We start from the raw sequence: 12656 nt of genomic DNA on the forward strand, positions 1-12656 counted from the left end.
CTAGCCAGCGACGCCCATATCCCATGAACAAATTTCAAGCAAAAGATGCACCTTATTTCTCTCTCTCTCTCTTCCCTCCACACAATGGTTGAATAACCTGCCAACAATCTCTCAAGGGACACTGCTAAGTTAAGGTGGAAGGGGCCGAGACTTAACTTGTCCCCTGTTTCCACGGCAGAATCATCGCTAAGCGTGACCATTTCCAATCCCAAACCTGTGGCCCATTTCATTAGACGAGCAGGAAGCATGGGTCCCTTGATGTGGCCCAAGGGAGCTACCATCACCTGCCGAGATCCAGCGTGAGGCAGCATCTCAAGAGAACAACAACAAAGAGTAAAAGCCAAAAAACGTACAAGGAAGTCTTTGCCCAGGTCTCCCAGTTAGTGACACCGTTGTGTGTGTGTAGCTGGGAGCAGGGTGGCTAATACTGCATGTGTACAGAAAGCAAAATCCAAAACACCTTTTGTGCTGTTACAGTGGGACTACTGCCTCCACTTTGGTTTTAATCACTTCCCTTTTAGCCAGTTAGTGTTAAGTAGAAGATTTGGCCAATTGACTGCTTTTCCAGTTGGAAAAATGCGCCTGGTACACACCTAAAAGCTATGGTTCATTTGGTGAGATGACAGGATATTTCTTTGGTCTGAGTGAGTGCACGATTCTTTTCTTCCCCCACCCGACCCCTCCCCCATTTCTCCCCCCCCCCCCCCCCCTCCCCTTCCCCTCCCCCCACCCACCCCCCTCATTTCTTTCCCCCTTTTGGCAGCAAGACATTCAAAGTGCGGTGAGGCTCGGCGAGGCCGGATTAAGTCAGTTGGTCTCGTAGGACGAGAGCAAAGCTGCGTCTACAGGTTCCATACACGAAGGACACGTGAAGGACCTCATGAGCCACTCGTCAATGCAGTCCACGTGGTATATGTGCATACATGGCAGAAACCGGATCTGATCGCCAGAATCAAAGTCCATCATACAGATCACACACCTAGCAGGGGGAAACAAAGCACAGGGTTAAATGGTACAATGTGATAAAGGATCAGCAAAGGCACAGGGAGACCTTGGGGAGTCACGCACACATTCTTGAAGATGGCAGAAATGGCAACGAAGGAAGGATGGTTCAAATTTTTTTTTTTTAAACAGAGCGAATAAGGGCAGCACGGTGCACAGTGATTAGCCCTGCTGCCTCAAGGCGCCAAGGTCCCAGGTTCGACCCCGGCCTCGGGTTACTGTCCGGGTGGAGTTTGCACATTCTCCCGTGTCTCCGTGGGTTTCGCCCCCACAACCCAAAGATGTGCAGGGGTAGGTGGATTAGTCATGCTAAGTTGCCCATGAATTGGAAAAAAATGAATTGGGAACTTTAAATTTATAAAAAGACAACAGAGCGAATACAGATGCTAAATTTAGAAAGTTATGGTGAACCTTTATAAAATCAGTACTGCGCCCAATTTACATTAGTGAGGATGTTGAGGCCTTGAAGAGGGCCACTAGGAGATTTACTGAAATGGTACCAGGGATGGGGGTGAAGGGGCTTCTGTTGTTCCCCTTAAGAGCGGGGGCGTAAGGAGGAATAGAGGGAGTTGAGGAGCATTGTTTTACCCCCTGCGTTCTGATCTGGAATGCACTACTCAAAAGACCGATGGAAACAGATTCAAAAGTAACTTTCAAAAGCGAACTGAATGTAGTTGAAAAGGAAAAATGGGTAGAGGGCTATGGGTAGAGATGATAATAATAATCTTTATTAGTGTCACAAGGAGGCTTATATTGACACTGCAATTAAGTTACTGTGAAAATCCCCTAGTCGCCACATTCCAGCGCCTGTTCAAATAGACGGAGGTAGAATTTAGAATGCCCAATTCATCTAACAGCACGTCTTTCAGGACTTGTGGGAGGAAACCGGAGCACCCGGAGGAAATCCATGCAGACACAGGGAGAATGTGCAGACTCCACACAGACAGTGACCCAAGTCGGGAAACAAACCTGGGACCCTGGCACTGTGGAGCAACAGTGCTACCCACTATGCCACCAGATCAAAGAGGGTGTGACTCAAGTGTTGACAAAAGAGCGATGACCAACAGCTTCCTTCTGCATTGTACGATTGAACATTTTGAATTTATCCTGAAGTTACTTGTAACAAAGTGCACTCCCCTGCCCGGTACCCCAGCCAGGCCTTTTAGCAACCAAACCAGTCAAGGTACAGTGAAGCTGAATTTCTAGGCTAGCACCTGTGCTAGGTAAATGGGATGCCAACAATGAAGAGTGGAGACCAGAAAGAGCATTGCCACACTCTGGCCTGTTTTTGATTTATCCAAAACACTAGTTACAGTATAGGCAGAAATGTGAAATATAACATATATAAACTCACTCTGTTCACATGCCCATGAATAATGATCACTGGGACAAGGGGGGGGGGGGGGGGAAGGTTCACCTCAGGAACAGTCAGGAGGGGAAAACACTAACAAGTAAACAAAAATCCTTGCTTAATGTATCAGACAATTCAGTGTTTCGATTTTATCCATTTCCGCACACTTGACGTTATTCATACGACACAAGATTAATCCTGATAAACAGAAGCAACAGGATACAGCAATCACTGGCTTATAAAATTTATTGCTTCCCCGTTCACATGACCACAGATTTGCACTCTACCGCACATGGCAAAGTCACTGCTCCTCACTCGCCAGTCTGGACATTCGATAATCGGCAGGTTGTTTGACTGATCACAAAGGGCATTGCAACAAAAACAGGAGACTGTCCTCACCCAACACTTATGAATACTGAACAGGGCAGAAACCTCAGATGACCGGCGCCTCCCTATCTCAGGGTCCAATTAAAGAACCCCACCCTCCCCACTGAAATCAGGTACAAAAGTGGGCATCGAACTTGGGACCTACTCAGTCTGCATTGCTCAGTATCAGACTGGGAAGAGAATCAACCCCCTGTGTCATCAGGAAATACTCATAAGCTCTTAATAATCGGCTCATGTGACCCATGCAGAACGGATGGCCATTCTGCCCATCGTGCTTCTGCCAGCTCTCTGAAAGAGCTATCTAGTTAGTGCCCACGTGCCTGTTCCCACCCCCTCCCCCAACACACACACAGACCTGCAAAAGTATAACCCCATTAAAAGGCAGTGTATTCCAGGCCATGACAAATTGCCGTGTAAAGGAAGTTCCCCAAGTCTCCCCGCTGGACCATTTTGCCAATTATTTAAAATCTGGGTCACCGACTCTCCTGCCAATGAAAACAGTTTATGCCTATTCACTCTAGCAGCCTACCTTAGGAAAGCAGAACTATAGTACCCAGCTCCCTGCCATGCTGTCTCCCGCTCCCTTCCCAACGCGCTCATACTCACTCCTTGATTTTCTTGTTTTGGCTGTCCTTGCCGCCAAAGTCAAAGGTGCCTTTGGGAAGGTGCTGGATCAGGCCGAGCCTCTGCGCGATTCGGATCTGTTCTTCCTCCGTCAGCTGACTTGCCAGGCAGGTCTGACTGGGCGTTGGGTGATAAACTGGAATTTGCACTTGCTCCTGAAACGCATAAAATTCAGGTGTTAGGGAGTGATCACTCTGCTATGCAATAAGATTCCCAACATTAATTTCCTCCACCACGGACACACAGTAGCAGCAGTGTGTACCGTCGCGGAGCAATTGTTTGCAGCATTCCCGATCGCGGGAAGTACCACCCAATGGCTGCAGCCAGCTTTTAAAAATGCCGGCCACGGTTAATCCCCAAATGGCTGCAGCGTTCGAGGGGCTGAGCTCTATGCTGGACAACACAGCCCCCCCCCCCCCCCCCCCCCCCCTCTCTCTCTCTCTCGCCCGGAGGGGTGGGGGGTAGAGAAATCACAAACAAAGCAGTACAAAGATGATTTCTTGAGGTTTGGTTTTGTTAATTGTGCCAATGAAATGAAATGAAAATCGCTTATTGTCACAAGTAGGCTTCAATGAAGTTACTGTGAAACGCCCCTAGTCGCCACATTCCGGCGCCTGTCCAGGGAGGCTGGTACAGAAATTGAACCATGCTGCTGGCCTACCTTGGTCTGCTTTAAAAGCCAGCGATTTAGCTCAGTGAGCTAAACCAGCCCCGGATGAAAATCCGGGAATGAAAATCAGGATGCAAAGCCCATGGGTGCTATATACAGGGAAGTACTGGAAAATGAAAGTTCAAAACGCTCAAAATTTCAAAGGCATTTGAAGACTAAGCATGGCAAGTTAGATGACAAACCTCTTGATTTTCTTTCCTCCACAGGATCCAGCAAGAACTTGAATCATCAGCTGAAGTCCTTACAGAAATGTAACATTGAATGACAAAGCAAGTGAGAGTGTGAGGACCAAGCAGGTAAGTGATAATGGTGGGTGGCGAAGATCGGACGGCGTGGTTAAGAGTGGGTCTTTTGGGGGGGGGGGGGGGGGGGGGGGGGGTTGAAAAACACTGATCTACAAGATGCAGTGCAGGGACTCACCAAGGGTCCTTCGGCAGCACCTTCCAAACCCCTGACCTTTACCACCTAGAAGGACAAGAGTAGCAGACACATGGGAACACCACCACCCGCATGTTCCCCTCTGAGCCACACATCACCAGGTCAAAATACTGGACCTCCCTCTGCGACAGCACAATAGAGCACAAGGACTGCAGCATTTCAAGGGGGCAGCTCACCACCACCGTCTCAAGGTCAATTAGGGACGGGCAATAAAAATGCTGGCCTTGGCGGTGAAGCCTATGACCCGTGAAATAATTTTTAAAAATACTCTGTACAGCAGGCACAGTCTGCTAGCACTCAATTCGCAGGACATGGAGATCTCCACTGGTGGTGATGCAACTGTACTCCAGGGAGCATTCGGCAAAGGGGGCTATAAATGGCAGGAGCGTTTACTCCAGAAGACAGAACTCAGAGATCAGAGTTAGTAAGTTCAGCAGTATGGCTAAAAGTGGTGTTTTAATAGGCCTATTAAATTACTCAACTATGTTAACCAGGCCACTTTTTAAAAGAAAAATAAAGTGCTCGGCTGCAGAGAATGCACATTTAATTAACAGACTCGGAATGAAAGAGGCACATCAAAGCCACTTGCAGTGAAGTCATTGCTTTCCTTACACCACTCGTCCATCATATATTGTGCATGTCTCTCAGCTGTTCAAAGCTCTGGTTACAGCACTCAGATAGCTTACGACATGAGGCAACTGGATTGTGACATCTTTGTGCTGGGTACTGCTCTGAGTAAATGGTGCTTTTGAGATCCTATTCTTAAGTAATTCTCTGCTTTTCCCCCCCACCCCACCCAGTTTCAGTACCTCACAAAGCCAGGCTTTAAAGCTGGTCGAGTGCGCAGCTGTGACTCACTAGGTAGCACTACCGCCTCGGAATCAGAGTCAAGAGTTCAAGACCCACTCCAGAAACATCAGCACATGATGAGCGGCACAATAGCATTGTGATTAGCATGGTTGGGACCTGGGTCAGGGACCTGGGTTCGATTCCCGGCTTGGATCACTGTCTGTGCGGAGTCTGCACATTCTCCCCGCGTCTGCGAGGGTTTCCTCCGGGTGCTCCAGTTTCCTCCCACAAGTCCCGAGAGACGTGCTGTTAGGTGAATTGGACATTCTGAATTCTCCCTCTGTGTACCCGAACAGGCGTTGGAATGTGGCAACTAGGGGCTTTTCACAGTAACTTCATTGCAGTGTTAATGTAAGCCTCCTTCTGACAATAATAAAGATTATTCTAATAATCTTGACTAATGCTCCCAGCGCAGCTCTTGGGGGAATGCCGCACTGTCAGAGGTGCTGCATTTCAGGTGAGACAGTAAACCGAGGCCCCGACTTACTCCGAGTGGATGAAGAAGACCGTGTGCCTCTAATTGAATAAAGTATCTGAATTTGGAGGGGAAAGAGACTGGAGGAGACAAATGATGGCAACAGATAGACTTGGAAAAGGGGAGGAATTAGTCCAGTGTCCATCGGAATCAGCATTTGCTATGGGTCACATATCCCTTAAAATTAAAATTGGCCAAACCTTGAGGCAGGATTAGAACCTATGTTTAAGAACTAACATGTAAAGCATTGCACCTTTCAATTCTCTCAACCACTCCCATCCCCCCCTAACAGCACTAAAGGTGTATCAACACGACCTGGTTGAGGTGTATACAATTGAGGGGCATAGATAGGGTGGATAGGAAGGACCTTTTCCTCTTAGTAGAGGTGTCAATAACCAGGGGGCATAGATTTACAGTAAGGACCAGGAGGTTGAGAGGGAATTTGAGGAAAAACCTTTTCACCGAGAGGGTGGGAATCTGATACTCATTGCCTGAAAGGATGGTTGAGGCAAGGACCCTCGCAGCATTTAAGAAGTACTTAGATGAGCACTTGAAACGCCAGAGCATACAAGGCTACGGATCAAGTGCTGGAAAACAGGATTAAAGTAAATAGTGCTTGATGGCCAGCGTGGACAGGATGGGCCGAAGGGCCTCTTCCTATGCTGCAAAAACTAATGACACGGAGTGCAGCAGATCAAGAAGGCAGCGCATCACCACCTACTCAAGGGCAATAAATGTGGGCCTAGCCAACGACGCCCACATCCCCTGAATGAATGACGATCCCTGCCTATGAAGCAGATAAGATTCAGACTACAGACAACAACACTGAAGCAAAGAGTCAAAGTTGCTTTCAGTGTTCAGTAACCATCTGCATGTTAACATGTTAATTAACTCACAACATGCTTAGTGCAAACAGGGCAGAGAATGCGCAGCAGCCAACAGCATTCAGGGCAGCAAGAAGCTGGTCTGTGGAGCCCACTTGGCAAGGTGACCTGCTGTGCCATCCCACAGAAATCCAAATTTCTGAATATTACAGAACACGAGGCCATTCAGACACGGAGCGTGTGTTGGCTCTTTCTGAGTGCAGTCCAGTTAGGGCCCATTCTCTTGTACTTTCTCCAGCTCCCTGCAATTTTTTTCCTCCTTCAAGCTATTTATCCAATTCCCTTTTGAAGGCCACTATCGGAACGGGATCCACCGCACTTTCAGGCATGGCATTCCGAACAACATCCTGCACAAAACTCGAGAGGGATGAGGAGCAGGAATCTCAGGTAACTCCCGCCACCTACATCCAACCCAGAGAGGCCGGGAGACCAAATCTCCTGGCCACCCGATTTGAAAATCACAGATTCAGGTCAGCCAATTGTCCATGTGCCTGAGTAGTTATTTTAACAGCCACTGTGGATTCAGTGATCACGAATAACAACTCCCGAGTAACAAACCCACAGGCACCACATTCCCTCTTGTGCGCACAAATACACACCACATCGAGTTTCACCTTGTTAAAAGCTTTTCATAAAAAGGTTTTGGTAGTATTTTCAAGTACTGAAGCCGCCCACTGATAGTGGTTTCAGTAAGTCCACCAGTCAAATGGCTTATTTCTCACTTACTGTGCTGTGTTCTCTGTGAGCCCTTTTCCCTTTGTGTTCCTCCCGAATTCTGATCCTCTCTTTCTTACTCTCAGCCATGTTGCGCGGTTTCCCTTTCTCTTTACTAAGCTGGTGGCTTTTTTCCCCCTCTCTCTCTCTTTTCTTTCTGTGTGTTGCGCGCTCTCTGGCCTCCACTGGCTTTTCCTGTCTCGACTCTCTGGTCTTCTATAAACCTGCTGTTATTGTAGCAATCCTGTCTGCAAAAGAAAAGCCACACGGTGGTCAGTATTAGAGGCTCCAGAGTTTCAATGTTCTATAGTGCAGAAACAACATCTTCCCCTTAGGTCAGGAGACTATATTTCCTCACCGTTTTTTTGGACAATGTTATTGCAGCAGTGGCACGCGTAGCCCCCAAGCTCTATTCACAGCCCATCGCTGTACCCAAGGTTGCAATGCCCCATCACCATGGCTCTGCTCCAACCTTTCAGACCTCACCCCGTAACTGTGGCCCTTTATATGTGTTGCTTCACCTCCAAAGCCTCCCGTTCATGGGCTGTCCAGCTGGGGGGCATCGAATGTCTTCCCAAACATCGAAAATAAAATCCCAAAGGAACATCATCGTGTTTTAAACTCCCCCCACTCTCATTCGTTCCACAGCATTCACAGATCTGGTAGTAGCTGGGACAGGTCCAGGTTAAAGTTCTACTTGCGCAGTCTCAACAACATTGTTTAACGTCATTCTCAAAACTCCCATTTCCCTCACACACACGTTTAATCAACAGGTGCGTTTGAAGAGAAAGTTGGTAAGCACCTGATGGCGGAAGGAATAAAAAGTTACACCAAATGGACTCGAAGAGGGGAACGAGCAAGTTTGGTTGATGCTTAAATACCGGACTGAATTGGTGTTTCGCACCAGCAGAACGTTTCTCTGCATCAACCCTTTTTGAGAAAATCTTTCTGGAGATGTGGGTAACATTGGCAGAGCCGTTCCTAATAGCCTTCGAACCGAACTGTTTGCCAGGCCTAACTTGCGAGCCTGGAGTCGCATGTAGGCCGGATCAGGTAAGGATGGAAGATTTCCTTCCCTTAGTGAAGCAGACAGGTTTTTAATGACAACAACCATAGTTTCAAAGTCACCATGACGGAGACCAGCTCTGGATGGCGGCTGCCGAATTTGATAAAATAAAAACAAATTATAAACCTTGAACACACTTAGAAAACCCAAATAATACTCAAGTGTAACTGAAATATTGTTTTAGAAATGCTCAAACTGCTGAAATCACAGACTCCCACTGGGACACATTTCCACGGGAAGTGATTGCTCTCTTCTTTTGCGCTTACTGGACTGAGAAGCGTATCACAGATAGCTCCAGTCCGTCTCCTTTTAGTAAGGCGTTTGAGAAGGTTCCCCATGGTCGGCTCATGAAGAAAATAAGGAGGTGTGGGACAGAGGGAAATTTGGTCAATTGGATTAGTAACTGGCTATCACATAGAAGACAGAGGTGGTGGATGAAAAATTTTCAGACTAGAGACCAGTTACCAGCGGTGTACCACAGGGATCAGTGCTGGGTCCTCTGCTATTTGTGATTTTTATCAATGACTTGGAGGAGGGGGCTGAAGGGTGGGTCAGTAAATTTGCTGATGACACCAAGATTGGTGGAGTAGTGGATGAGGTGGAGGGCTGTTGTAGGCTACAAAGAGACATTGATAGGATGCAGAGCTGGGCCGAAAAATGGCAGATGGAGTTTAACCCTGATAAGTGCGAGGTGATTCATTTTGGTAGAAAAAAATTGAATGGGGATTACAGGGTCAATGACAGGGTTCTGAGGAATGTGGAGGAACAGAGAGATCTTGGGGTTTATATCCACAGATAGAACATAGAACATAGAACACTACAGCGCAGTACGGGCCCTTCGGCCCTCGATGTTGCGCCGACCTGTGAAACCATCTGAAGCCTATCTGACCTACACTATTCCATTTTCATCCATATGTCTATCCAGTGACCACTTAAATGCCCTTAAAGTTGGCGAGTCTACTACTATTGCAGGCAGGGCGTTCCACACCCCGACTACTCTCTGAGTAAAGAAACTGCCTCTGACATCTGTCCTATATCTCTCACCCCTCAATTTAAAGCTATGTCCCCTCGTGTTGGTCATCACCATCCGAGGAAAAAGACTCTCACTGTCCACCCTATCTAACCCTCTGACTATCTTATATGTCTCTATTAAGTCACCTCTCAGCCTTCTCCTCTCTAACGAAAACAACCTCAATTCCCTGAGCCTTTCCTCGTAAGACCTTCCCTCCATACCAGGCAACATCCTAGTAAATCTCCTCTGAACCCTTTCCAAAGCTTCCACATCCTTCCTATAATGTGGTGACCAGAACTGCACGCAGATCTCTGAAGGTTGCCGGACAGAGCCGTGAAGAAGGCTTATAGTGAGTTACCGTTTATTAACAGGGGGCTCGAGTTTAAGAGCCACGGGGTTATGCTGCAATTATACATGACTCTGGTGAGACCACATTTGGAGTATTGTGTGCAGTTCTGGTCACCTCATTATAGGAAGGATGTGGAAGCATTGGAAAGGTTGCAAAGGAGATTTACCAGGATGCTGCCTGGTTTGCAGGATAGGTCTTATGAGGAAAGGTTGAGGGAGCTAGGGCTTTTCTCTTTGGAGCAGAGGAGTATGAGAGGCGACTTAATAGAGGTTTATAAGATGATGAGGGGGATAGATAGAGTGGACGTTCAGAGACTATTTCCTCGGGTGGATGTAGCTGTTACAAGGGGGCATAACTATAAGATTCAGGGTGGGAGATATAGGAGGGATGTCGGAGGTAGGTTATTTACTCAGAGAGTGGTTAGGGTGTGGAATGGATTGCCTGCTGCCTGATAATGGAGTCGGACACTTTAGGAACTTTCAAGCGGTTACTGGATAGGCCCATGGAGGACACCAGAATGACAGGGAGTGGGATAGCTCGATCTTGGTTTCGGACAATGCTCGGCACAAGATCGAGGGCCGAAGGGCCTGTTCTGTGCTGTACTGTTCTATGTTCTATTTAGCAAGGCTCCAACAAAAAACCTTGCACTGGGTGCAATGGGAGGCAGCAAAAGGCACTACACAAATGCAAAAAGGGTTTGTTTTCTACCCTCCCCACCCAACAATTTAAAATGCATTTCGCCGGGTGCAAAAGGGAGGAGGAGGCGACAGGCGCTATATCAATGCAAAAGGCTCTTATTGTTAACCCCCGCGGCCCGACTGACCTGGTGCAGCGCTGCGGGCGGCGGCAGCGCGAGCAGCAAACCCGGGCCCGGCTCCGGGGAACCGCCGCCAACGGCCGAGTCATTCAGCAGCGACACGTCGTCGCCCGCCTGCGACTTGAAGCAGTTGCCCATATTTTTTAAAAAATATAAATAAACATATATATATATTTTTTTGTTTTGTTTAGAAACACACACGTGCCGTGATCACTATTTGTTTTTTTTGCCGCATCGGTTCGGACGGCCAGCTCGCGCGGCCCTCCTCCGCCATCTTCCCTCCCCGACCTCTCTCACTAACCTGACGGCTGATTTGACGGACGTCGGGCTCGGACCAATCGCCGGTTGGAGGCTGCCGCGGAAGGGGGCGGGTCGAAAGTCAGGGTTGGCTGGAAGGACGGGAGGGCGGGGCGGTAGACGCCTGGGTACACCCGAACTTGCTCGGTGCGTTTGATGGACGGGCTGGGCTGGTCTCGCAAAGTGGGGCGGGGCCGGACTGGGAGGAGCAAGGGGGGGGGTGCGGGGGAGGGGGTGCGGGAGGACGTCAGATTGACAGTGACGCCAGCCATTCACGGGCCGTCGTCGGCCCGGCCAATCAGAGGCGGGGAAAGGCGAGACCAAGTCAGGGCGTGGCCTGGTCGTTGGTGATGTCCTCAATTGGCAACAGTGGGCTTGTGCCTGGTTCAATACTGTGCCCATTGCAGTGAGGGAGACCAGGCTGTCACTCTGCTTATGGCACTGACACATATTTGCATATGGGGGCGGGAGGGGGGGGGGGAGATGGTAATGTCTTTTAAAAAAAATATTTAGAGTATGCAATTATTTTTTCCAATTGAAGGACCAATTTCTTCCCCACAACTACCAGACTCCTCAACGACTCCCCCTCGGGCTGATCTGTTCCCTGTAAGAAATGAAAATGAAAATCGCTTATTGTCACAAGTAGGCTTCAAAGGAAGTTACTGTGAAAAGTCCCTAGTCGCCACATTCCGGCGCCTGTTTGGGGAGGCTGGTACGGGAAGTTCCAGAACACTTTACGCGGCCCAATGCTGCTCTTCCTCATGTATTTGCTTTGTGTTGCCCCTTGTTCCGCACTGTCACCACTGTTTGCCAATGTACCATTTGTCAATGGACTGTCGATTATTCTTTTTTGTCTACTATGTACGGACTGTGTACGTTCCCTTGGCTGCAGAAAAATACTTTTCACTGTATCTCGGTACACGTGACAATAAATCAAATCAAAATCAAATCAATTTAGCATGGCCAATCCACCTACCCTGCACATCTTTTGGGTTGTGGGGTTGAGACCCACACAGACACGGAGAGAATGTGCAAACTCCACACAGACAGTGACCCGCGGCCGGGATCGAACCTGGGTCCTTGGCGCCCTGAGGCAGCAATGCTAACCACTGTGCCACCATGCTGCCCTAGGCGTCGCAGGTTCATATCCCATCAATGCAACCGGTGGAATTTGAATTTGGTGAATAAATCCGAAATATAAAGCCAGTCTCAGTTATAGTGACCATCGGGTGTTGCAAGGACCCGTCCGATTCTTGAATGACCTTTCGGGAAGGAAATCTGGCCCCTCCACTGGGTTTGGCCTCCACGTGGCTCTGGACCCTTCAACACCTGAAAATGAAATGAAAAATGAAAATCGCTTATTGTCACGAGTAGGCTTCAATGAAGTTACTGTGAAAAGCCCCTAGTCGCCACATTCCGGCGCCTGTCCGGGGAGGCTGGTACGGGAATCGAACCGTGCTGCTGGCCTGCTTGGTCTGCTTTAAAAGCCAGCGATTTAGCTCAGTGAGCTAAACCAGCCTCTACCGCAATGAGGGGCAGAAGATGCATGGAACACTAACACTTGCTCCTGTCCCAGCCACACATCACCCCGACTTGGAACCATAATCGCCGTTCCATCACTGCCACTGTCAAAATCCTGGAACTCCCTCCCTAACTGCGCTGTGGTCTTCCTGTGCCACATGGACTGCAGCAGTTCAAGCGATCCACCTACAGGGTAGTTA

The 12656-nt window shown here is 48.6% G+C and overlaps 1 protein-coding gene across 3 annotated transcripts; it reads right to left on the minus strand.

The window, feature by feature from the left end:
- Positions 1–739: 739 nt before the first annotated feature.
- On the minus strand, positions 740–11144 carry LOC119957209 (RING finger protein 11-like). Of its 3 annotated transcripts, none has more exons than XM_038785030.1 (4): positions 10940–11144; positions 7407–7642; positions 3347–3519; positions 740–979 (listed from the first exon to the last, which is right to left on the minus strand). In XM_038785030.1, the coding sequence occupies exons 2-4, from the start codon at positions 7482–7484 to the stop codon at positions 808–810; spliced, it is 423 nt and encodes a 140-aa protein (XP_038640958.1). In that variant the 5' UTR covers positions 7485–7642; positions 10940–11144; the 3' UTR covers positions 740–807. The 3 variants fall into 3 exon arrangements, with proteins under 3 accessions (XP_038640958.1, XP_038640959.1, XP_038640957.1); XM_038785031.1 differs by lacking the exon at positions 10940–11144 and adding an exon at positions 10645–10735; XM_038785029.1 differs by lacking the exons at positions 7407–7642; positions 10940–11144 and adding an exon at positions 10645–10933.
- Between the last annotated feature and the right edge of the window lie 1512 nt (positions 11145–12656).

The sequence above is a fragment of the Scyliorhinus canicula genome, chromosome 25, assembly GCF_902713615.1.
Source record: "Scyliorhinus canicula chromosome 25, sScyCan1.1, whole genome shotgun sequence".
Classification (NCBI taxonomy): domain Eukaryota; kingdom Metazoa; phylum Chordata; class Chondrichthyes; order Carcharhiniformes; family Scyliorhinidae; genus Scyliorhinus; species Scyliorhinus canicula.